The following is a 25780-nucleotide window of genomic DNA, read 5'->3' as shown; positions in this document are numbered from 1 at the left end:
AAAGAAATCTTCATTGCTGGGCCTTGACTGGTCCATGAGAAGGAAAATTAGACCAGTGAATGAGTGTTCTCCACTACCTCTGGCCTTTCCTGGGGACTTAGAGATGAAGAGGGCCCCGTGCAAGGACTGAGTTCCCTGACAACACTGGAGCAGGTGTGGTGACAGTGCAGACAGGGAGGGGCAGGCAGGAGGGTGAGGGCCTTCCTGATGTGACAGCAGTGGAGATTAGCAGTGGGGAGACAGGTCATCAATTTTAGGTGATCCATAAATGTCCTGACTGGTCATGTGTTGGGATCCACAGACCAGGGCAATAAAGAATCTGAATGAAGGACTGACCTTATTGTGAAACCAAATCACTGCCCTTACACTAGTTCAACCAAAATTGAAGGTCTGGGTAAAATGTTGGGCCCTGACTAACAGGACTGGATTTTCCTGGTTTAAGATGTCCAGCCTGAGAGGAAAGGTATGAGAAATCCTCTCAAACAAATCCCTGGAGCACATGGCCATGAAGCCTGTTTCAACTTTTCCAAAGGATTCCTTGACATTATAACTACATCATGTCCACAGTCTCTTTCCTGCCTACAGGCCCTTTCTTGATCCCTCATTGTTTTCTAATTGATGGGCTCTTTTTGCTTTAACAACAGTTGCTGTTTGAATGTGACCTATGTTTGGCTACAGGACTTCCCAGCTATGAGGCAATGGGTGGCTGCACTGGACATTGCGTGTGTAGTGGGATATTCACCTAAAGACCCTGCTCCTTGCAAGAGAAACAGAAAGTGCTCTGGGAGACTGGAACAATTTCCAGTAAAATAAAAATTCCCCAGATTAGGACCCTGTCTCTCCATAGGGTAGAAGGGCAGAGCTGGGAAGGCCTGTGCTGTCTGAGTCCTTTGATCACCTAGTAGGGGAGCTGCTAATGTCCTGAGGCCCAGCTGGGTGAGTTTAGGTAATGTGGGGCTCCTGGAAGGCCTTGCAATTTTCAGTAGCAGTGGGAGGTAAACTGCAGGTCCTTTCCAGGATTCTCTTCTGGTTCTGATGTAAGTAGCTGTACGGGAGACCACAAGCCTTATCATGGGGAATGTGGAGGCCACTGACCCTAAACCTGGAGGAGCACTTCTACTGAGCTTCCAGAGCTGCTGGGACTGGAATGTACTCTGAATCAGAATGTGGTTGGTTCTCTTGGTCCATTTGCTGAACTAGGCAATAAACTTTCTCTTCTGAGAATTCTTGGATGTGGATTCCCTGGAGAGGAGGGGACTCTGTCACCCTGGTTATGGAAGGGCATAATTCTTGAAATATATGTGTCCAGTGTGCACACATAGGCATTTATTTTGATGTGCAATGGGAAGACAGATTTGAAAACTGATGGTTCTGGTTTCCAGAAGTTCTGAGGATTGCTTTCCACTTTCAAGTTTGTCTTATAAATGTGACAAAAAGTTTAGAAATTGGTAGAAAGGAAATGGTTGGGATCATCCTTCAGAAATATGTGATTGGAATGTTTTTAAATTTTTGATATACCTTTCACCGGATTTCAGCAAAGTTTAGTTCCAGGGGAGAAAAGAAGTTCTGAGCTGCCAAGATACTTTAAGTGTGCTGGTGTTGGGCAGGTCCTTTTTCTCGGACAATTAGACATTCCATTTCTTCTCTGTAGGAAACTTGTTCCCTCTAACATCTATGGTATATAATCTATCATATCTTTTAGTTTATGGCAAGAAATGTCTGTAAGTCATGTTTCATGTGTCTCTTAATTGTCTGGGTTTAGGGGCAGCACGTTTTCTTTTGGGTTTCCCAGGGGCTGCTGTCCCCAGTCTGACCCTTCTCTAAGATGGTTAAAACCCTGTCATCTTCTCAAAAAGTGTTTCAAGAGCAAAGAAAAGAGTCAGAAACAGTCCCCCACACACACACTGTTCGGAGTCCTACACAAAACCAACCTAGACATATATATGCCTAACATATATGCATAAGACCTGCCAAAGATCCATGTAGGCACCATGATTGCTGCTTCATGTTCTGAGAGCTACTATGATTCCTGCTTAGAGTTGATTCTCTGGGCTATGTTCTCCTGTGTCCTTGACCCTTTGGGCTCCTACCTTGCTGCCTCCTCCCATCTTCAGCAGGGTTCCCGGAGCTCCAGCTACTGTTTTATAAGGATATTTGCATCTGCTTCAATCAGCTGCTGGAAGAATCCCCTCTGATGACAGGCTAGGCACAATTCTCTGATTATTCTAGAATATAGCTAGGAATCATTTCATTGACTGTTTTTCTTTTTGGTAGATTGTATTTGGTTTTCCTTAATTCTCTGAGCCATTCAACATCCAGTTCCTGTTCACCCAGGCAGTGTTGGGCATAGGCTCCCTCTTGTGGCTAGTCCTCATTTTACACCAGTCATTCATTGGCAGTTACACGAGCTTTGAACTGCTATTGCCCCAGCATACCTTGCAGGCACACCACTGTGGGTCGATGTCACTGTGTGTTGTGCCACGGGTGTGTGGGTTCACTCAGATCCATGGAAAGAAGACCCAGAGGTATCTTAAGAATGAATCTAGCCTTTCAGGGCTGCAGGGGAGATCCAGCCTGGAAGGACTGAAATATTTTCCTTTCACCTAGGATATTTTTATTTCTCTCTATTACAGTTTAGCCAGTTAATTTCCATATGCTCAAAATAATCTGAAAGGAGCTCCCAAAGATACAATGCCAAGTGCAAATTCCTTGATTTCTCAGGTACCATGGTTTTCCAGGTTTCCTGAACCAAGTTTTGCATAGGCTTTGTATCCTTAGGAGTCTCTCATGCAAGAATTACATATGGCAGCTAGAGAAACAACCGGTAATGGTTAAAGGATGGATTAGGGCTAGGTGCTATGTTCTTGAGCCAGGCCAGGTGTGGCTCAGCAGGAATGCAGCCACAGATCAATATTGTGTAAGTGGGTTGGTGTCCCAGTCCTACCACTGGGATCCATCCTTGTGTGGCTAAAGAAGATGGCCAATCCAGGTTTTGCCTCCTTTCACTCCTCCCATTTCTCTCCACTGCTCCCCTCTTCACCAGATCCACTCCTCCTCCATTTCCCTTCGGAATAGAGAAGATATCCCAGGGATATCAACAGAATCCTTCATAACAAGTTACAATAAGTCTAGGCACAAACCATCACATCAAGGCTGGATGAGGCAACCTAGTAGGAGTAAAGTGTTTCAAGACTAGGCAAGGGAGTCAGAGACACCCCCACCACAATCACTACCACTGCTAGGAGTTGCACAAAGACACCAACCTACACAATGATAACATATGCAAAGGACCTGGTGCAGACCCCTGCAGGCTCTGTGATTCCTCTTTCCATCTCTGTGAGCCCCTATGAGCCCCTATGAGCCCCTATGAGCTCCTATGAGCTCTGCTTAGTGATTTTGTGGGCTGTGTTCTCCTGTGATCTTCTTTTAGTTAGGAAATTTTTTTACTATGAATTTTTTTGAAGATGCTCTCTGGGCCTTTGAGCTGAGATTTTTCTATTTCTGTTCCTATTATTCTTAAGTTTGGTCTTTTAATAGTGTTCCAAATTTCCTGAATGTTATGTTTCAGGAAATTTTTAGATTTGATATTTTCTTTCATTGATATTCCATCTCTTCTATCATACCTTCAAAACCTGAAATTCTCTGTTCCATGTCTTTTTTTTTTTTTTTTTGTGAATCTTGCCTCTGTAATTCCTGTTCAAATACCTAGATGTTCATTTCTAGAATTTCTTCAGTTTGCATTGATTTGCATTGATTCTATTTCCATTTTCAGGTCTTGAACAGATTCATTTATTTCTGTCCACTGTTTGCTTGCTTGTTTTCTTTTTGTTTTCTTTAAGGGATTTGTTAATTTTCTCCAATATTTCATTTTTCCTTTTCCTGCTTCCTTTAAGGGATTTATTCCCTTCCTGTTTAAGGACTTCTATCATCTTTATGAAGTTAGTCTTAACTTAATTGTGCTTCAACTGTGTTGGAATATTTCAGCGCTTTCAGTAGTAGGATAGCTGGAATCTGGTAATGATATATTGCTCTTGCTGTTGTTGATTGTATTCTTAGGATGTATCCAGGTATCTAGATTTGAGTTGACTGTGTTTATGTGCCAGTTTCTCAGTCTGTTTTTGTTAGATGGGTGTTTGGTTCCTTGGTTTCTATTTGCTCTCTGGTCTTCTGGTCTGTGTGGTCTATGGATGAACAGGGTTTCTCATCCCAAGTAGGGGGCTGGAAATCTTGCAGTAGGTGTGGCACTTTTTTTTTTCAGGGAATATCTGCTCAAGTTTGGGATTGACCAACAGGAAAAGGGAGAGAGTTTGTTGGTTGTTTAGAGGGGGGACTGAGAGAGTGGAGGAGGTCTTTGGACAGGGGGCCTACATGGTGTGTCTTTTGTGTGAGCAAGTAGTCTCCACCCAAGATGGAGGATCCAAAGCATAGATTTGGAGAAAGGTGAGATTGGGGGTAGTGTTGAGAGTTAGTGAAAGAATGGAGGAGATCCACAAGTGAGCAGCCTATGTGGAATTCTGATGGTGGGCATGACCTCTTGTTCAGCAGGGAGGCTTTGCCTCAGTTTGCCTTCCTATTCTACTAGATGATTGGCTTGTACTTGAGTATAAGATATCCATGTGATTTGGGGGTAGGAACATGGCTTTGCCTCAGTTTGCCTACCTATTCCACTAGATGATTGGCTTGTACTTGAGTATTAGATATCCATGTGATTTGGGGGTAGGTACAAGCTGGAGGCTTGTAATGGGATTTTGTCTGTGGGAATGTAGGAAGTGTAGAAATTTCATGGGCTGCTGGCCTGCCTAGCTGTTCTTCTGGCTGGTGTGACATGGGCATCAGCAGGGGATGTCTGCCTTATTTGGGAGCTAGAATACAGAATATTCCTCTTTTTCTAAATGGAAATATATCCTGTGACATTGTGTGTTGGAAGTCCTTCATTTGTTTCTTGATTTTACAAGATGTGACAGTCAAGGGTCAGAAAAGACTTTGGACATTTGCACAGTTTGGGCTGTTACAGATTGTGAGGATCATTGAACTTAGACTTAATGAATTTTCATTTTTTCCTTTGCATTTATTCTTCTATCATACAATATATCCTCACTCCAACCTTACCTTGCTCCACTTCCTCTAGTGCCCTCTTCCACAAATCCCCATTTCCTCAGATCCACTGCTACTCTGTTGCCCTTCAGAAAAGAGCAGACCTCACAGGGATATTAAACAAACACATCAGAACAAGATGCAATAATATTATGCACAAGCCCTCCTATCAAGGCTGGACAAAGTAACCCAATAAAAGGAAAAGAGTCCCAATCCCTTACAAATGAGCCAGAACACCATCACTCCTACAATTAGGACTCCCATAAACATTTCAAGCTAAAGAACCATAGCACTTATGCAGAGGACCTGGGATAGAGACATGCATTCTCCACAATTGACACTTCAGTTTCTCTGAGCCCCTATGAACCCTGTTTTGTTGATTCTTTGGGTCATGTTCTCCTGGTTTCCTCAACCACTCTGGATCCAACAGTACTCACGCCCTCCTTGCATAGGATTCTCAGAGTTCAAGGTAATGTTTGAGTAGGGATCTCTGCATGTGCTCCCATCAGCCACTGCAGGAAACCTCTTCAGTGACAAATGGGATAGGCACAAGTCTATGATTATAGCAGAATATAGTTATGAATTATTCCATTGATTTTTTTTTCTTGATTGGATGTATTTGGTACTACCCTAGTTCTCTGAGTCATCCAAGTTTTGGTTCCTGGCCATCCATGTAGTGTCTCACATGAGCTTCCTCTCAGAGCATGGGCTTCAAGGTAGGTCGGTCATTGGTTGGCCACTACAGAATCTCTCAGCCACCATTGCCCCAGCATATATAGCAGTCAGGAAAAGTGTGGGTCTAATGTTTTGTGGCTGGCTTGGTGTCCCAGTCCCACCACTGGGAGCTTAATGTGTTTACAGATGATGGCTGGTTCAGCTTCCATATTCTTAATTACTAGGAATCCTCACTAGGGTCATCCTAATAGCTTTCAGGAAGTTTTTGCTGCACTCTTTCCATATCTCCTGCTAAGAGGTCCCCTATTGCAGTCATCTCTCATTGTCTTCTCCCATTTTGTCCATTCCTTACTCGCCTGATCCTTCCTGTTCCCATCCCAACCTGCCTCCAGTGCACACACAATCTCTTTCCTCTATTTCCTTCCTAGGGGAGAGCCATGCATCTCCCCTAGAGATGTTTTGTTACTTAGCCTCTCTGCATCTACAGATTGTACTGTGATTAACTGTGATTACTGTGATTGTACTTTACTTAACTACTAATATCCACTTATAAATGAGTACATACCATGTTTGTCTATGTGCGTCTGGGTTGCCTCACTCAGGATAATAAAGAACTCAAGAAACTAGGCAACAACAAACCAAATAATCCAATTATATGGGGCTACAGCTCTAAACAGAATTCTCAGTAGAGGAATCTAAAGTGGTTGTGAAGCACTTGAAAAAATGTTCAATATCCTTAGCCATTGGTGAAATCCATATCAAAACTACTTTGAGGTTTCTTCTTTTTTTAAAAAAAGATTTATTTATTCATTATGTATACAGTGATCTGCCTGCATGTATGTCTGCAGGCCAGAAGAGAGCACCAGATCTCATTACAGATGGTTGTGAGCCACCATGTGGTTGCTGGGAATTGAACTCAGGACCTCTGGAAGAACAGCCAGTGCTCTTAACCTCTGAGCCATCTCTCCAGCCCGAGATTTCTTCTTATATCTGTCAAAATGGTTAAGATCAAAAAGACAAGTGACAGCTAATGCTGGCAAGGACATAGAGGAAGGAGATTCATTGCTGTTGCAAGTGCAAACTTGTATAGCTACTGTGGAAGTCATTATGCAATCATCAGAAAAAAGGGAGTCAATCTCCCTCAACACCCAGCTATATCACTTTTGAGCATATACCCAAAAGATATGTCTCCATCCTCCAACAAAGACACTTCCTCAACTATGTTCATGGTAGCTTTACCCATAATAGCCCAATACTGTCATGTCTGTTAGAGATTGTTTTGATTGATGATTGATGTCAGAAGGCTCTTCAACTTAGGGTGATGGGAAGGCTCCTCCACCAATGGTGACAATATCCCTAAGAAAGTGTGCCTGGGCTAAAAAGTAGAGCTAGCTGAGCAGGAGACACTGATTAGGCAAGAGAGAGAGCAGGAACTATCTTGTCCCATGGGTTTTGCCTTCAATTGTTAGCTTGATTTTCTATCCTAATCTTCCAAAATGATGGATTATGATCTGACATAATCAGCCAAATAAATGCATTCATTGCCTGAGATTTTTTTTGTGCACGTGTTAGAGGATTTAATCACAGAAGGATAAAAGTAAGTTATGAAATAAATGGAACAAAAAAGTTAGTTTGTTGCTAGGTAGAACCTGTGAGTGTTGTCTTTTGGAAGAATGTGGAAGATATCAAGACATTAGGTGGCAAAAGCCATGGAAAGTTGTACACAGAACTTAATTGTCTGTTCTTTTAGGACCAGGAAATGGGAATGTTAAGAGGAATGGCAGTAAGTGTAGTTTGAGATAATAGGATTTCAGTTGGAAATAAGTAGACTCTATAAAAAAATTAAGCTAGTTGCCATTTCTATGATATTTTGGCTCCAAAGTCTCTCTTATTTTGCCTATGCTCTGGAAATATAGTAAGGCAGAAATAAAAATTAATGGGCTAATTCCTAAAATGGAATATTGAACCCATTGGGTGGTTATTAGTGATGACTGATTCATGTCTACAGTGAAAAGGAAACAACACATTGGGCAGAAATAACTGAACATGAAAAGGTAGTTTCAGAGAGCAGTCAAGTATTGAAACAGGCTGGAATTTTCAAGGAGTTTATCACCATTATAGAGAAGGCCCTTGGTATAGAATTGAAGCCTAGGAAGGTACCCTAAGGGAAAGACTCAATGCTGCTAAACATTCAAATTATGGAAGGAGTAAGCAAAGTGATTCCTACTCACAGTAAGCAACTTCCTACAAGACCTGCTGCACCTGTGGTCCAAGCATGTTAGTGACTATCCCAATTAAGAAGTCATACTTTGCAGGATCACCTATCATGTGCTTGTCCTGGAAACAAGAAAAGTTCAAAATTTGAGGTCACAGATTCTTAGTCTGTGGTTACTGTCTAGCATTGTTGTCAGCATTCTTGTGGGCATCTATGGCAGAGTCAGAAAACCAATGAGCACACTGCAAGAGTTCACTGTATGAAGCTGTGAGGTTTGAAGCCTGGTGTTGTCAGTTTTTTTGTTTTTTGTTCTTTACTCTTTTGGGGGTCGGCCACTCAGCTCTCAAATAAATCACACACAGAGGCTTATTCTTTCTTATTCTGTGGCATTGTATGTTGGAAAGTTCTAACTTCATTTCTGATTTTACAAGATGTCCCTGTCAAGAGATTACTTTGAGTTTCAGAAGAGACTTTGGACATTTGAACAGTGTTAGCACTGTTGCAGATTATCAGAATCAAAGAAGTGACTAAATGCATTTTCTTTATGGATGACCATGAGCCTATAGTGACCTGTGTTAGAATGTAGTTGATTGAATGATCCACCTCCCAGATAGCATGATGTATTTGAACATGTGTCTCTCCTTGCTGACTTTCTTTCCATTGATTGAAAACCTTTAGTAGGAGGAACCCTGTCTCGAAACCCCCCCAAAAAAAACAAAACAAAAAAACCTTTACTAGGAAAAGACCTTCTGAATGAAATTCCTCATTGTGGGTGTGATATGAGTCTCTATAGCCTCAAGCCATTTCCTGTTCTTTGTGTATACTGTGTTGTGGTTGAAACTAATCAGCCAGCTTCCTTGTATTGTCATGCCTTCATTGCTGTATTGACGCTAACTCTAAATCACATAAGATACAGTAGAAACATTTGGTATTCAGGGCCACAGCAGTTTTTTAGCCTGCTGTTTTATTTCTTTTGTTTACTTTTGAAGACAAATTTTTTCTGTGTAGCCTGGCTGTCCTTAAAGTACACCTCTGTACACCAGGCTGGCCTCAAACTCAGAGATCTCCTTGACTCTGGCTCCATTAACAGTGGGCCAATATTCCTGGGTTTTTGTTTGTTTGTTTGTTTTTCTGTTATTGAATATTGGACCCAGAACATAGGTTTTTGTAGATTCAAGCATATGATGCTGTAGTGAGGTTCATCCATATTTTGAAATTTAAAATTTGGCAGAAGGTTCATTCTGTTTTCCAGGATGGCATATATTCATGACATTAATACTGCCTGAGCCTTCTGACTCATTGGATTGCAGGTACATGAACTTCTTCATGTATGTTGTGTACACTTTGAATTTTTTAAATGAATATGAATATTTTAATTGCATGCATGGATATGCACCACATGGGTGCCTGGTCCTCATAGTGATCAAAAAAATGATCTCAGAATCCCTAAACTTGGAATAGTGGATAGTTTTGATTCTCCCATATAAGTAGTGGCAATTGTGCCCACCTATATGCAGGGACATCAAGAGCTCTTTACTACTGGGCTATCTCCTACACTGTGTTGATTATTTATAATCAACATTTATTTTGCTAATGTTTTCATCTATCCTTTTATGACACTTTAAATACACAGTGCCTTTCAGTATAATATGATTGATGTTACAGTTTTAATTGAGATGCTGCAGGTTTCTGAAGATGAAAACCAAACTGGAAGGAATACATGACTCTTTGTAGGAACTTTAGTAAAAACCTCTGAGTTCTTTCTTTTTTTATTGTTTTACTGATTTTTGCATGGGAGACAGGGTCTTTATATGTACTTCTGGCTGTCTTGGACCTGATTCCATAGACTAGGCTGGCATTCAACTCAGAGGCAGATATACCTGCCTCTGCCTTCTGAATGTTGGAGTTAAAGGCGTGAGCCAATACACACAGTTTGTCCATCTTATTTTTCATCCTTTTGGTTAGTAATTTCTCATACAATTTCTCTCATGTGTACTCTGTACTGTTGATCGATTTATTTGTCTCTCTGTTTGTTAATAGACACTTCTCTTGCAAAGGGTACAAAAATGATAGGTATGAACCTCCTATTCAGTTTCCTTCTAAAGTGACTTGGTGATTACATTATAATGTCTGTGTCATGAAATAAGTAAGGGGAGGAACAGAATTATATAAATATACCATCAAAGAAGTATACATTTACAATGTTGTTAGTATCATGTTTTCAGTTGTACACCTGTATTTTAGAATGCAGTGACCTATGATGATGTGCGTATTGACTTTACTTGGGAAGAGTGGACTTTGCTGGATCCTTCCCAGAAGAATCTCTACAAAGATGTGATGCTTGAGACCTACAGGCACCTCACTACTATAGGTAAGACTACTAAATGTTCCTTCATATTTTAAAATAAGGGGACTGCAAGTCCTTGATTATTGATGCTCTTCTATAATTTGATTAAAAAAGAAGAATGATGTGATTAAATCAGGCATGGCTCTAAGGTTCACTGAGCATAGTAAGTCAAATTTTGCACAATGTTCAATAATATAACATACATTTTTCTGGCACTATATTTTAGGATACAGTTGGGAAGACCATAATATTGAAGAACATTGTCAAAGTTCTAGAAGACATGAAAGGTAATTTTCATGTGCAACCTGATACAAATGTGCCTCTAAAGTAGTTGTAATATGTCCTCAAGGTTTTAAGTAAAAGCAACAGTGTTAAAAAAAAAAAAAGCACCACTTAAAGTCCATTGATAATTATTAAATTCTCACACAACCATATATCTCAATTTTAGGTCGGTGAATTTCATTTGCAAGGCATGCTTTTAAGAAAGAAGTCAAGGAAACAATGCCTTAACTGATAACACAATTTGAATCATAGCAACATTATATTTATGCTGTAGAACTTCTGTCCATTTCTTTCATAGCACTCATATTACAAAATGTATACACATTGAAGATGTGATAAGTATATCTCCAAAACCTTCTAACAAACAAACAGTCCATAGTAAATATCTGACATTACTCATGTATTTGTTGTGACTCTGCTGTTTAGTGAGATGGGCTGTTAGAGTCAAGAGTCAATGCAGTTGTGTAGAAGTCTTTTTTTTTTTTTACAATTATTTATTTATTTATTTACTTTTTAAATCTAATTTAATTTTATTTTACAATATAATTTAGTTCTACATATCAGCCATGGATTCCCTTGTTCTTCCTCCTCCCGCCCGTCTCCCCTTCCCCCCAAACTCAACCTTTTTTTTTTTTTTTTTGGTTTTTCAAGACAGGGTTTCTCTGTGTAGCTTTGCGCCTATCCTGGAACTCGCTTTGTAGACCAGGCTGACCTCGAACTCACAGAGATCCTCCTGCCTCTGCCTCCAGAGTGCTGGGATTAAAGGCATGCACCACCACCTCCCTGTGTAGAAATCTTAATCCCTGTACCACATGTCTATGAGTACAGAAAGTAAAACTGAATTCACTGTGGAAATCTTTTATTTCTTTCTGCCGGTCCTAGGTATATTATATGCCACTCTGGATACAAGCCATATGAGCATAGGGATATGGAAAGACATAACATACATCTCTCTCAGAACAATTAGGAGATATGAATCAGTTCCCAGTTTGAGTACTCTTGTTGAATTTGATTCAAGTATACAAGTAATTAGTTTTCCAGGTTCATTGTTAATACATCATCAAACACTGCACTAAAATCCTGTGAGAATGAGGATTATGTAAATATTTCTGTTTGTCCTAGTTCACTTAGGAAATGTAGTATGACTCACAGTACAGGAAAATTGACAAATGCCATAAGGATGGTAAAGCTCTGAGATTTTCCAGTTTTCTTCACACATGTGAAAATTCTCATACAGAAAAAAAGGTTCTGCAAATGGGAATCTTGTAATAAAGGATCTTACCATCAAAGAGGCAAAACTTCTCTTAATGAAGGGAAACAATATGAATGTGAATACAGTGATAAAACCTTATGATCTAGTTCTTTACAATTGCACCACCTTGTAAAATTGTTTAATACAGATATAAAGATTCAACAGTCAATTGAATGTGTTAAAACTTTTACATGTTTCATTATCCTTGCAGGCAAGAACTAAGTCAAAATGGAGAGAGACCTTCTGTACATACTCAATATGTTAAGGCCTTTGCATTTCCTGGTAATATTGAACTGCTTGAAAGAACAAATACTAGTGAGAATCCTTATGAATGCAATCAACCTGTTAAAGCCTTTGCATATCACGATCATCTTCAAAACTGTGAAAAAGTACATACCAGAGAGAAACCCTGTGAATGTAATCAGTTTGATAAAGCCTTTGCAAAATACAGTCATTGTCAAAGGCATGAAAGAACACATATTGGAAAGGAACCTTTTGAATGTGATTATTTTAGTAAAGCTATTGCACAGCACAGTAATCTTCAAAGTAATAAAAGAACACATACTGGGGAGAAACTCTGTGAATGTAAGCAATGTAGTCAAGCCTTTGTATGTCACAGTGCTCTGCATTGTCATATAAGAACACATCCTGGGGAGAAACCCTATGAGTGTAATCAGTGTGGTAAAACTTTTGCACATCCCAGTACTCTTCAAGTGCATAAAAGAATCCATACTGGAGAGAAACCTTATGAATGTACTCAATGTGGTAAAGCCTTTGCAGATCAAAGTACTCTTCAAAGGCATAAAAGAACACATACTGGAAACAAACCCTTTGAATGTAATGATTGTGGTAAAGTCTTTGCACAATACAATAATCTGTGTAGTCATAAAAGAATACATACTGGGTACAAACCTTATGAATGTAAGCAGTGTGGTAAAGCCTTTGCACGATACAGTCATCTTCAAAGGCATGAAAGAACACACTCTGGAGAGAAACCCTATGAATGTAATCAGTGTGGTAAAGCCTTGGCGGATCAAAATAGTCTCCGAGTACATGAAAGAACCCATACTGGAGAGAAACCCTTTGTATGTAATCAATGTGGTAAAGCCTTTACAAGTCGCAATCGTCTTCAAATACATGAAAGATCCCATACTGGAGAGAAACCCTTTGTATGTAGTCAGTGTGGTAAAGCCTTTGTATGTCACACTGCTCTTCAAAGTCATAAAAGAACACATACTGGAGAGAAACCCTATGAATGTAATAAATGTGGTAAAGCCTTTGCTAAATACAGTCATCGTCAAAGGCATGAAAGAACACATACTGGAAAGAAACCTTTTGAATGTAATGATTGTGGTAAAGCCTTTGCACAGCAAAGCAATCTTCGAAATCATAGAAGAACACACACTGGGGAGAAACCCTATGAATGTAAGCAATGTGGTAAAGCCTTTGTATATAACAGTGCTCTTCAATGTCATATAAGAACACATACAGGGGAGAAACCCTATGAATGTAATCAGTGTGGTAAAGCCTTTGCACATCCCAGTACTCTTCAAATGCATAAAAGAACCCACACTGGAGAGAAACCATATGAATGTATCACTTGTGGTAAAGCCTTTACACGTCTCAGTATTCTTCATATTCATATAAGAACCCATACTGGAGAGAAACCCTATGAATGCCATCAATGTGGTAAAGCCTTTAAAGATCAAAGTACTCTTCAAAATCATAAAAGGACCCATACTTAAGAGAAACCCTATTACTGTTAATGATTGTGGTAAAAACCTTTGCATGCCTCAGTACTCTTCAAATGCATAAAATCACATAAAGAAGCCCTGTGTATGTAATCAATTTGGTAAAGCCTTTGAATGTCACAGTAGTCTTCAGAGGCATAAAAGAACACTTATTGAAGAGGAAACCTATAAATGTAATCAGTGCAGATGAGCTTTTGATTGTCACAATTGTTACTGAAAGTATGAAATCAAACTATACTGCAGAGAAACCCTGTTTATGTAGTTAGTATGATTAATCCTTTCTATGTCATAGTACTCTTGAAATGTCTAAATGAACACATACTGGAGAGCAACCCATTGAATGTAATCAGTGTGGTAAAATCTTTGCATGTGTGAGTTTTCTTCAAAATCATGAGAAAGTTTTAGGGGCAGAACCAGAGCCAAAGAAACACACTCTACCCTTGACCAAGTGAGCACAAACAAACCAATTCGTGAGCTTGAATCCAACCAATCTCTGAGCACAAAATCCAGGTGATCTCTGAATGTGTTCAATCTCAGGGATTGATGTCTGACCAATTCCCACCCTGAAAATGTTCTGCCCCTAAGAATTGGTATAGAAGGGCTGTTCAGTTGGCAACTGCTCTTTTCCATCCAGGCAGAGGCAACCATTCTCCTGGATTCCTCCCTCATAAATAAATCTCACGAATAAGTTTTTGGTAAAGACCTTTTGCGAGAGTAGATCAGAAACTCACTAGTGGATTGGAGCAAAGAAGCAATGGACACCTGTTGGAAAACTTTCTTAATGGAGTGGAGTTGAAGAAACAACTTTTCCCTGGAGACCACTATGTTTCTGCAGCAGTTTTCCCCTTACTTAACTGAAGCAGAGAAGTAACAATTTCGGCTAGAGATGAGAAGAAATGGACATTACTGCTGGGAAACTGCATTAGGGAGTAGAGCAGAGCAGCAGTGGACATCTCTTCTGGGAAATACTCTTATCAGAGTAGAGCAGAGCCCAGCTGTAATGGCAGGAAATAGACATTAAATTATTCTTCTACACTGATTTGTGATTTTGCATTAGTGGCACTGGGATTACCTGATACCTACAAGGGAAGATGAGACTTTGCAAAGCCATAGAATGAGATTACCTCCTTTTGCCAAGACAGATCTATCATTTGGGGCCTCTCTGTTTGAAAGAATTATCAGTGGCTGGATTGTCAGAAACCTAACAGTTTAATGGTCACTGAGTTAATTATGTGGGATTTGTGATGGCTCTGTTAATTTCTATACACATAGAATTATAGGTAGTTGGGTAACATTGGTCAAGATCACACTTTTCCTGGCTGAGTTTCCTTTGGTCTTTTGATTAAAAGTTTACTGTACTTTTCTGCTTTTGTTATAGGCTCTTTCTTTCTCCTTTATTCTTTCACAAATGTTGTACATATTCTTGAAAATTGTAGCTTGTAGTAAATATAGAAGTCACATGGTATCACTATGTGTATTATATTTTCATAATCTTATTGAGCATTCTAAGTGCTTCCACTTTGCATGTAGCATTGGAATCAGGAATCCTATGATAAATTGTTGAGAATTTTTTTTGGATTGTATTCAATTCATGCTGCTAATTTACCTTACATAACCTCTTACTATTGACGCATCATGTTTTCATGGATCATTTATTTAGATCTTTGCTTATTTAGGTTTTGTTGTTAATCCATGAAAGACTTTTATTATGTAAAAGTACTCTGTGACTGGGCAGTTGTCACAGCATGTATTCTTGGGGATGACCCTAGTTAACATCCCATTATCTAAGCTGGGAGCTCCATAACCATTTGCTACTCCAGATCCAGAGGATCTGACACCATCTTTTCTTGTATGTCACCTGTATACACAGGGAAGGCATTCTCTTTCATACACAAACACATACAAAATGTGAGGATAAACTAGTTTTCAAAAGTTCTTGTGACTCATAAAGCAAATTGAGCAAAACAATTTGCTTTAAGTGTATAAAACAAATCATACGCTGTTCCTTTAAAAATCTGTTATCTTGCATTTAGTTTGGAAATGTTTTTATTTTCTCACTTGTAGAATACTATTTTAAATTGTGTTGCTTTTGTTTATGCTGTGGGACATTTGTTTAATGATGCAAAAATGTCTGATATTCTTTTATATTCCATTTGTTTAACTCTGAAGCTGTGACACTTGCCTAAAACACTTGATAAGTTTAACAAAGAGCTGAGTGGCCAATAGCTTGATAGGAATTAATGGGCTGGGTTAGCATGTAAAGACTATACTTAGAACAAAAAATGTGGCAGGAAAATAAGAAAGAACACGGAGAGGAAGATGCAAGGGCCAGCCACTCAGGCACACAGCCAGTCTTGGAGTGAGAGTGAAAGTGAAATTTACAGAAGAGAAACAAAAGCCCAGAGACAAATGGTAAATGGAATAAGTTAAGAAAAGCTGGCAAGAAACAAGACAAGCTAATATCAGACATTTCTAATTAATAATACTCCATGTGTGATTTATTTGGGACCTGGGTGGTAGGCTCACAAAAGAGCAAAAACAACCAACAACACTCACTCTCATGTTGCCTTACAAGCAGTTATCAACCATATAAAACAAAATGGTGCCTAAGTGATCCTAATTAATATCTTTTACCTTATTATAAGTGAATGAGTTCCTTTTAGTAATCAAAACTATTTTCTACAACATTAAAACATCAGAAAGCTTCAAGGAAATATCTGCAATTTTTGTGAGACCTCTCTCCTTGCCCAAATAATTTTCTATTATTGGCAAAGGACAGACCTGGAGTGCACAGGATTTATTGCTGGCCAGTGATTTCTAGAGGTGTAATTTTAATTAAGGTCATATCATTGTAGTTTAAGGGCTTTAATGTGTATGTGTAGGCATGACTTTTTTCTTGTTTGGTCAGTGGTGCCATGTATGTTTTTGATTTTGTGAATTGTCATCTAAATTTATTTTTGTTCCTCTAAAAAAACGAAATCCTCACCATTCTTTTCAGAAAATTTACTATATTATGGTTTGAATTCCTTCAGATTTTGTTAGTTTAGGAACTTTCTGTGGAGAGAATGTTTTAGATTCCTCTTTACTATCTTAGAGGCCAACTGCTCCTCATTTTTTAAGATATGTGTGTTTCCAGTTGCCACTACCTTCATGTTTGAGTTTTTGCTGCTTAAGTGATTGATATGGTTAATATAGTGGTTTTGTGTTTTTAAAATCTTCTCATATATTATTGTCTCTGTCTTAATTAGCTTTAGCTCTTAACCTGATGTAGCAAAGTTTAGCAGTGGAGTGCCACTTTACACAGGAGATACTGTTTACATGCTCCACAGAACTAACTCCAGATGGATGCTAAACCTAAATGTGAAAAGTTCAAAGTTCAGTACTTATGGAAGATTCGAGTCAGAAAATCTGAGTCAGAAAATCTGTGTTCGACAGCAACAACATAAGCACCAAGGACCCTGGCATTTCACAGTGATGTCAACAAGGACTTTTCAAACCACAGTCCCATTCCCAGTGCTCTCCACCCAAGCACAGAGTAAGGATACATTGAGGCTGCCAGCTGACCCAGGAATTGCAAAGACCATGCAGGACTACACAGAACCACACTGGAGCATGCAGGACCAGTCAAAAACATGCCAAACTCTGCATCCAACCACTGTCTGCCATCCAACCAGGGGAGGACCCAAAAACTGGCTCCCATGGCTCAACTGGCTCCTCTTCCCAATCTGGAGATAGGCCCCTTGTTCACCATATCATGGTTTTCCAACCACCCATGAAGGTTTAAACAAACAAACAAACAAACCCACAACTGTATTATTCAAGTTGCTCTACAAAAACTACACTGGTAGAATGAATCTCTCCATGTATGTAGAACGTTGATTTAACAGAATGTCTTACAAGCTGTGGTCCAGGTAGTCCAACAATGTCTGCCTACCAATGGAAATTTGAAGAGTCCAGTAGTTGTTCACTTCATGAGGCTAGATATTTCAGCTGGTGTTCAATATACACCAAAATACCAAAGAAGTAGGCACTAATGCTGGTACAGGAATGAACTTGGTAGCCAGTGCTATGTCAAGGAGGCAAAGAGATAGAGTCTCCTGTTTCAATATACGTTGTATATTTAAGCTACAACAGGAAGTGCAAACCAAATTAAAGGTGGATCTTAAACTTCCTTTGATTTTGTGTGTGTGTGTGTGTGTGTGTGTGTGTGTGTGTGTGTGTGTGTGTGTGTTTGAGACAGGGTTTATCTGTGTAGCCCTGGAACTCATTCTGTAGAGCAGGCCAGCTTCAAAGTCAGGGAAATCCAACATTTTCTGCCTCCTGAGTGCTTGGATTAAATGTGTACACAGCCATGACAGAGCTGAAGGTGGACTTAACTTCAAATAATCAAGATTACAGATGGATCTTTAGTTTCAAAACATTAAAAAACCCTCACAGGTACATCAGCTCTTTGGATTTTATTCAATTCTAGAAGTAGTCAGATTGACTACCAAGAATAGTGATAATAACAGCCAAGAAAGAAAAAGTGAGAAAAATTTCTTACCTGCAGGAGGCAAGGAAAGCGTACTTTTCCTAAACAAAGGAAGTATGTGGATTTTACTTAGGAAGTCTGGACATGTTCATGTAGAATTCTTTCTATTCCTAAACAGGTGAATAAACAAATCCACATCTGAACATGATCACAATGTAATGCAGAGACATTTAGGGGTATTCTTACTGCAATGTTATGCACAAACATATATAAATTAAAAACTCTGGAATGTTCATCTTATACCACAAGATCTTAGCTGAAAATCAATGACACAGTGAAAAAACATTGCTTTGGAGCCTATGCAACTTGGTAATATTGATGTTCAATATAAAAGGTAACTGGACCAGTGTCTGTAGCTAGAGTTTTCCTGCCTTGCCCACAGTCAGGACAAATCTCTGTCACCTGCCAGTCCCACAGCTGCTCAGACCCAACCAAGTAAACACAGAGACATATTGCTTACAAACTGTATGACCATGGCAGGCTTTTTGCTAACTGTTCTTATAGCTTAAATTAATCCATTTCTATAAATCTATACCCTGCCACATGGCTCGTGGCTCACTGGTGTCTTCACATGGTGCTTGTCATGGCGGAGGCTGGCAGTGGCTCCTCCCACCTTCCTGTTCTCTCAATTCTCCTCTCTGCTAGTCCTGCCTATACTTCCTGCCTGGCCACTGGCCAATCAGTGTTTTATTTATTGACCAATCAGAGCAACAGATTTGACATACAGACCATCCCACAGCAAATGTCATTCTCACAGATAGAAAAGATAGAGAACACAGATTCAGAAAACTTCTAGGAAAAGTCACGTAACAGCACTGTATACTCTGCTCTTAGATGAATGGTTACAATGAACTATGTTAACCTAAGAATGAAGCTGCTTTTGCCTCTGAACATGCTGGCTCAATAGAGGGCCACAGCTCCTTCCATGCAAGACCATAGGGATGTCATTTAAACTAGCCCAGGCTGCTGTCTGTGTCAGGGCTATGGCATCATTGTAGATACTTCCACTCTGCTCTTTTTCTAACTTAAAAAAAATGTAATTATATGTGTGTTTTCCATGCATGTGTCAGTGTCCAGTACTTACAGGTGTCGGAAAGGTTGGAGGTCCCTCGAGATAGAGTTACAGCAAATTGTTAACTACCATGTGGATTCTAGAAATGGAACCTGGGTCCTCTGCTGACAACAGCCAGTGCTCTTAATTGCTAAGCCATCTCTCCAGCCCCTCTTTTTTTTTATGATTTATATATTTAATACAAAGCTGTCAAAGTTCCAACATGATTTTTTTAGAAGCATATTTGTTTGTAACAAAAGAGTTTGTGCACAGTGTTGAAAATCTACAACTTCTTGTTAAGTTCACATTTGCATTTCACCTTTTTAAATAAACACATATAATCATTATTTTGTACAGATGTTGATATGTAAATACAACATCGAGTTAAGTGGTCTTTCAACATTTTCCACTTAATTTTTTTTTGTTTTTCTCTTCTTTTTATTTGAAATTTATTTTAATAAATCTTTAATTAAAAGATATTTCATCCCTTTTCCCTTTTATTTCTTCATTCACTCCCCTCAAAAATCCCTTCTAAATCCTTCCTTGTTAAGTGTGAGTGAATAAGTATGCTGAAAAACATGAATACAACTTGTTGTATCTATTCTTGTTTGTTGTATATATATGGATAATTGGCTGACCGTGTTGTATTGGACTAATAATTAAGGAGCTCATCCCTGCCTTATTTTCTCAAATGGAGAAGAAATCTACTTTTTAGTCAACATCAGGTATCTGACTCTGACTAGGCTGCCTTGGACAGGAAACATAATTAAAAATAGAAAACATGACAGGCTAACTAGTAGGCAACACCTGGATCCATAAACTGATACCACCTAGGGATCCACCCAAGGATAGGTCAGCAACTAGGGGAAAGTATCTGAAATTTCAAACAATCCAGCCATTAAATATGAATAGATAAGGTCAAGGTCACTAGATGTCTGTGTGAGGTGTCAGGTCCCCTTGAACTGGAGCTACACAGTTGTGAGACACCATGAGGGTGCTGGGAATTGAATCCACATCTCTGGAAGAGCAATCAGTGCACTTAAAGACTGAACCATCTACCCACCTCTATCATTCAGTCTATTAACTACAATTCTAAATGATGGCTTTAGAACTGGAAACAGATTTTACTTCTCTCTCCTTTGTGATTGGAGCACTGTTGGTGTTTCCCTTTTCAGCATCAATTTCCTTAATATTTCAATTTTAATAGATTAAGGAATGAATGCCTACTAGATTAAATTAATAAATAAGTAGCTTTCAACTAAGTAACAAGTGCCTATCCACTTAATAAAAACAAATAACCTAATCTTGCCATGTATCTAATGGCTCATATTATTTTATACATTTTTCAACAAAAATAACTCCCAACTCTGTGCTACACTGTTTTCCATATTCTTTAGCTTTATACAATAGGAAAGGTATTTTCTGCAAAAGTATATAAACTGGTACTGAAGTATTTGCTAGGAGTCTTTGAGATGTGTAGTTAGAGTATAAATCGAAAATTAGAGCTTAAAAGTATAGAAATTTAATTGACTGGGAATTCCAGTTTATTTGTCAGGGTTCTCTAGAGTCATAGAACTTGGAATGAATATCTCTTCTCTCTCTCTCTCTCTCTCTCTCTCTCTCTCTCTCTCCCTGTCTATCTATCTATCTATCTATCTATCTATCTATCTATCTATCTATCATCTATCTATCTATCTATCTATCTATCTATCTATCTATCTATGTGTCTGTCTGTCTATCAATATTTGTGTGTGTATATATATGGTGGAGTGTATGGGAGAGCATGGGGGTATGAAGAGGGAGCATGAGAATTTATTGGAATGCCTTACAGGCTGCAGAACCCAAAATGGCAAGGTATGAATGGAAAGTTCATGATCTAGTAGTTGTTCAGTCCCACTAGGCTGGGTGTCTCAGCTATTTTTTTTTATATGCTGGAATCCCAAGGAAAGAGGCTTCAATGCCAGTGAAAGAATGCATGTACTGACAAGGCCAGTGAAAGCAAAGAAGTAATACATAACCTTCCTTTTCCCCTTATCCTTCCAGCAGAAGGTATGACCCAGATTAAAGGTGTTTCTTCCAGTCTCAAAGTCTGGATTAAAGGTGTGTGTCATCTAGCCTCAAGATATGGATCAAAGGCATGTTATCTTCTTGCCTCAAGGTCCAAATCACAATTGTGCCCTACATTTCTGAATTATAGTTCATTCCAGATACAGTCAAGTTGACAAACAAGAATAGCAATCACAATCTACTCTTTGTCAATTTGACACCCAATTGTGTCTCCTTATGTGATGATTAATTTACAAATGAAAGACAATAACCAGGTCATAGTTGTGCCTAAACATAACTGTCCCACATGCAATTGCAAATGCATTGTGTATTTAGAATAGTGGCAATGTTCCATGAGGGATATCTTTATAGTGTCTTAAACTTACATGTGATAAGAAATGATATTCTCTTAATTGATGTTGCAACATATGGTAAATTGACAGAACACAAATGGTGATATTTTACTTGTAATAAAATGTTATTTGTATGTTAATAAATAAAGTTGCCAAGGGGTCAGAGCTATTAGCAAGTCATAGGAAAGCAGGGCAGTGGTGGCATATGCTTGTAATCCCAGCACTTGGTAGGCAGAGCTAGGTAAGTCTCTGTGTGTTCAGGGATACTGCCAGTATTGGATACACATGCCTTTAATCTCAATGCCAATCACAGAAAACCTGAAGATCTATACATACATACAGGCCTATACATCTATACAGGCCGTGATGAGGCGGTCATGTGGTTGGGTTTATAAACAATGAGAAGGCAGAACAGAAACACTATAAAAAGATAGACACACAGGAATTAGCTCTGGTTTGGAGAGGTAGGACCACTGCAGGAGGAAGGGTGGGGTCTTAGCTCTGACCTCTTGGCTTTCTTCTTTGCATTGGTTCTGTGTTTCTTATTTAATAAGACAGTTGGTTACATCTACATTTGGCACCTAACGTGACCAGAATCCATTAAAAACTGCTTGGCTTGGCTTGGCGGCAGGTCCAGTTTCCGGCCTGGGTGGCCTGACACCCTAGCTTCGCCCAGGTCTGACTGACCCGCATCTGTTGCTACTTGCTTAAAGCTGGTGCTACAAACAACTCAGGCCTGCCCTTCCAAACAGGGCCCCTGCCTGTAAAGCTAAGGCTTGACTTGGCTCAAGCGGCTACGCTTTCTCTCTCTCTCTCTCTCTCTCTCTCTCTCTCTCTCTCTCTGGATTCACACCAGGTGGCTGTTTTAAAATTCCCTTGGATTTCTACTGTTCTATGCAGACTTTGTAAGTCAATTAACATATCTATTTAAAAGAGATTTTTTTTCTTCATTAAAAAATGAGCTTTATGTGTACATTGGAAGAAAATTGGGCTTTGTTTGAAATTTTAGGCACTCTGACAATGGAACAACTATATGAGAAGATTAATATTGATCAAATTATTCAGTTTATTACTTTTCTTTTTTTTTTTTTAAAGATTTAGTTTATTACTTTTCTTATCCTCATTTTACTATTTAAAAAGATAGTCAATTTAAGTACCAGGATGACAGTCATAGAAAAACCTGTTAAATGTGTAAAAATGAATTATGGAGAAATTCAAATTCAGACAGAAGAAATTAACAGTGAAGCTGTTTCAAAATTGCATCATAAGGTTACAGAAAGAAAGCCAGTTTTCACACAATCACCCTTAAAGGGACTGTAAACAGCTCATTCCTAGAAATAATGTTTCTTCAAGGAACACTGGCAACAGAATGCCACTTCCTTCTGGAGTATGCAAAAGGTGTGGTAAGGGAAAACACTGGACAAACGAATGTAGATCAACAAGGGATAGGCAGGGTAATCCTTTGCCTCAGGCTTCTGGAAACTCCCAGAGGGGCCTCAGTCAAGTCCCCACAGTAAATCCAGTTCAAACCTTCCCTGAAGTTGTAGAGGAAACCCCTACTCAAATCAACTAAATAACCAAATGCCTATTAGAATAAATCATGTTGGTCGGGATGATGAAACAGAGAGAATAGGAAATTCAGGAAAAAACATAAAAATTTTTGGCAAACTTCTATTAATGAACAAAGACCAAAACTAACAATAAAAATAAAAGGTGTTTTGTGGGGTGGGTGGTTTTTTGGTCTTTTTAATGGGTTTTGGGTCTGGGATAATTTTCATTGTTTAGGGGGGTTGGTTACAAGTTGTTTTCAAGGGTTAGAAAAAAGGCTAAGCAAAGGAGATTAGATTTAAGGTGTTTAAAAAATGTTTAAAAAAATGAAAGAAAGAAAAGAAGAAAAAGACAATTACTAGGTTTAAATACTTTACATTGGATTGTATTGTTTTATATTATATACAAATTATATATAGTGAAATTGATATTGTTAGAAAATGCTATATATATATATGTATGTATATATATTTCTAATTGCACTTATACCGTTCATTTAACAATGTAATGCAATTTTCTGATCCTTGAATGTTAGTATTACCAACTATTAAGATAAAAAGAAATGAAAGTTAGTAGTTAGACATTACAATAGAACTTGTAGTCATATTAGGTATGTTTTAAAATTTGAGCAGATATATTTTAGATAGACAGGTCATCTTCAAACCCTTCAGAGATCTACAGAATATGGCATTTAAAATGTTTTAATAACTTAGAAATTTTTCTTTTTTGAGACATGTCGGCTCCTGGCAGTACCAATCTCCTTCAGAGAAAATATGGGCATTGAAGAAACTGTATACGGAGTCAACTTTCATTGTGGCAAATGTTAGCCACTGGACAACAAAGTATCCTTGAATCAACAAGACAAAATGGACAGACAGAACACGAAACAAAGGACTACTGAATCTTGCCAAAACAAGTGTGGTTATGGCTTTATCAAAAGGCATCTTCTGAGGCCAGGACAATATGGCACCATCCCTGAAGTGGCCTTCGCAATCTGGAAAAGGTACAGTGCCCTTTTCTTCAAAGGAAGCCAAAAAGACAGTGGGCCAATGGCTTCTGATGTGCAATGGAACAGCAGCTGAAACAGTTATTCTTGAAGAGTAACTAAGCTCACGCCTCTCAATAGTAGATTGGCATTTAATAGAGGGATGTGGAGAAGAATGGGATGCTGAGATGAAGCCATATATACACAGCCAAGAAGAATGGATAGCTGAATTCAAAAACTGTCAACAATTTCCAGAATTTAACATCCTGAATCCTGACATAACACTAGTGGAATTCAGGTGTTTCTGGTACATGGACTGCTCTCACCCAATGTGAGGTTGATCTGTTGACCTTTTGTACATCCTACTTCACAAATGAGTCTGTCAGATATGCTAAGCCTATAGGCTGAATATGATGTCCCAACACTGCAGAGAAACCTCAGGTGACTGTCCAGGCAGCTGGCGGTTTCTGTCAACTCACAAATTTTTTGGAAGTTGATTGCATGCACTTCCTGTTTTTATTTTTGTTAGGTAATATTGTTTCCTTCTTGGGTCTCTGAAGGAGTTGAAGATTAGTTAGTTATAGTTGAAGGTTAGTTAGTTATAGTTGAAGATTAATTAGGATAGAAAGTAAATTAGATACATTTTGGACATACCAAAATAGGATAGATTATGGAATTATTTTCTCTGAATTTGTCAAATACAAATGGACTAGACATTGTTTAGGTATTTATTACTTGTATATATTGTATACAGTTATTGTACTACTGTATATAGTTTTTCTTTTGTTAGTTATAACCTTTTGCTTTTTTTCTTTTTATTAAAATAGAAAAGGGGAAATGTGGCATTTTATTTGTACTGAAATGTGATTTTAATTGTATGTTAATAAATAAAGTTGCCCAGGGATCAGAGCTATTAGAGTCATAGCAAGAGTGTGGCAGTGGTGGTGCACACCTTTAAACCCAGCACTTGGTAGACAGAACTAGGTAGATCTCTGTGTGTTCAAGGATACAGCCAGCATTGGAGACACTTGCCTTTAAGACCTGGAGGGCTGTACTTACAGGCAGTGACAAGGCAGTCACGTGTTTGGGTTTACAACCAATGAGAAGGCAGAACAGAAAGACTATATAAAGACAAACACACAGGAAGTAGGTCTCTTTTGGAGAGGTAGGACCACCACAGGAGGAAGGGTAAGGTTTTAGCTCTGAGCTCTGACCTCTTGGCTTTTTCTTTTACATTGGTTCTGTGTTTCTTATTTAATAAGACAGTTGGTTAAATCTACAGTGTTTTTTTTGGTCTGGTCTGGTAGACACAGGTGCGGACATTGCCCTAATTGCACCAGAATTTTGGCATCCAACTTGGCCTCTTCATGAGGTAAACTTTCAACTGTTAGGAATTGGGACATTATCTCGAGTGAAACAGAGTACAAGATGGCTCGAATGTATAGGTCCAGAAGGACAGAAAGGAAAATTAAAACCATATATGGCTAACATAGCTATGAACCTGTGGGGTCGAGACTTGTTACAACAATGGAATACTCAGATTAATATCCCTCCAATCTCAGAAACAAATCATAAACTAGTACATGTTTCTGAGAGGAATATTAGAAGATATTATTCTAAGTTGTGCTCACCAGCCATCCATGTCATACA

At 38.7% G+C, this 25780-nt stretch overlaps 1 protein-coding gene across 1 annotated transcript in view; it reads left to right on the top strand.

Moving 5' to 3' along the window:
* The window catches only part of LOC114685186 (zinc finger protein 431-like), a 29783-nt gene extending 14595 nt beyond the window's left edge, over positions 1-15188 (top strand). The window contains exons 2-4 of the mRNA XM_037202261.1: positions 10229-10355; positions 10558-10618; positions 12077-15188. Of these exons, the coding sequence (XP_037058156.1) occupies positions 10229-10355; positions 10558-10618; positions 12077-13610 (1722 nt within the window). The 3' untranslated portion in view covers positions 13611-15188. The remainder of the gene's footprint in view (positions 1-10228; positions 10356-10557; positions 10619-12076) is intronic.
* The last annotated feature ends 10592 nt before the right edge of the window (positions 15189-25780 follow it).

The sequence above is a fragment of the Peromyscus leucopus genome, chromosome 1 (genome assembly GCF_004664715.2).
Source record: "Peromyscus leucopus breed LL Stock chromosome 1, UCI_PerLeu_2.1, whole genome shotgun sequence".
In the NCBI taxonomy this organism is placed as follows: Eukaryota; Metazoa; Chordata; class Mammalia; order Rodentia; family Cricetidae; genus Peromyscus; species Peromyscus leucopus.
Note: the sequence above shows the minus strand (reverse complement) of the source record. Positions and strands in the feature narration are given on the sequence as shown.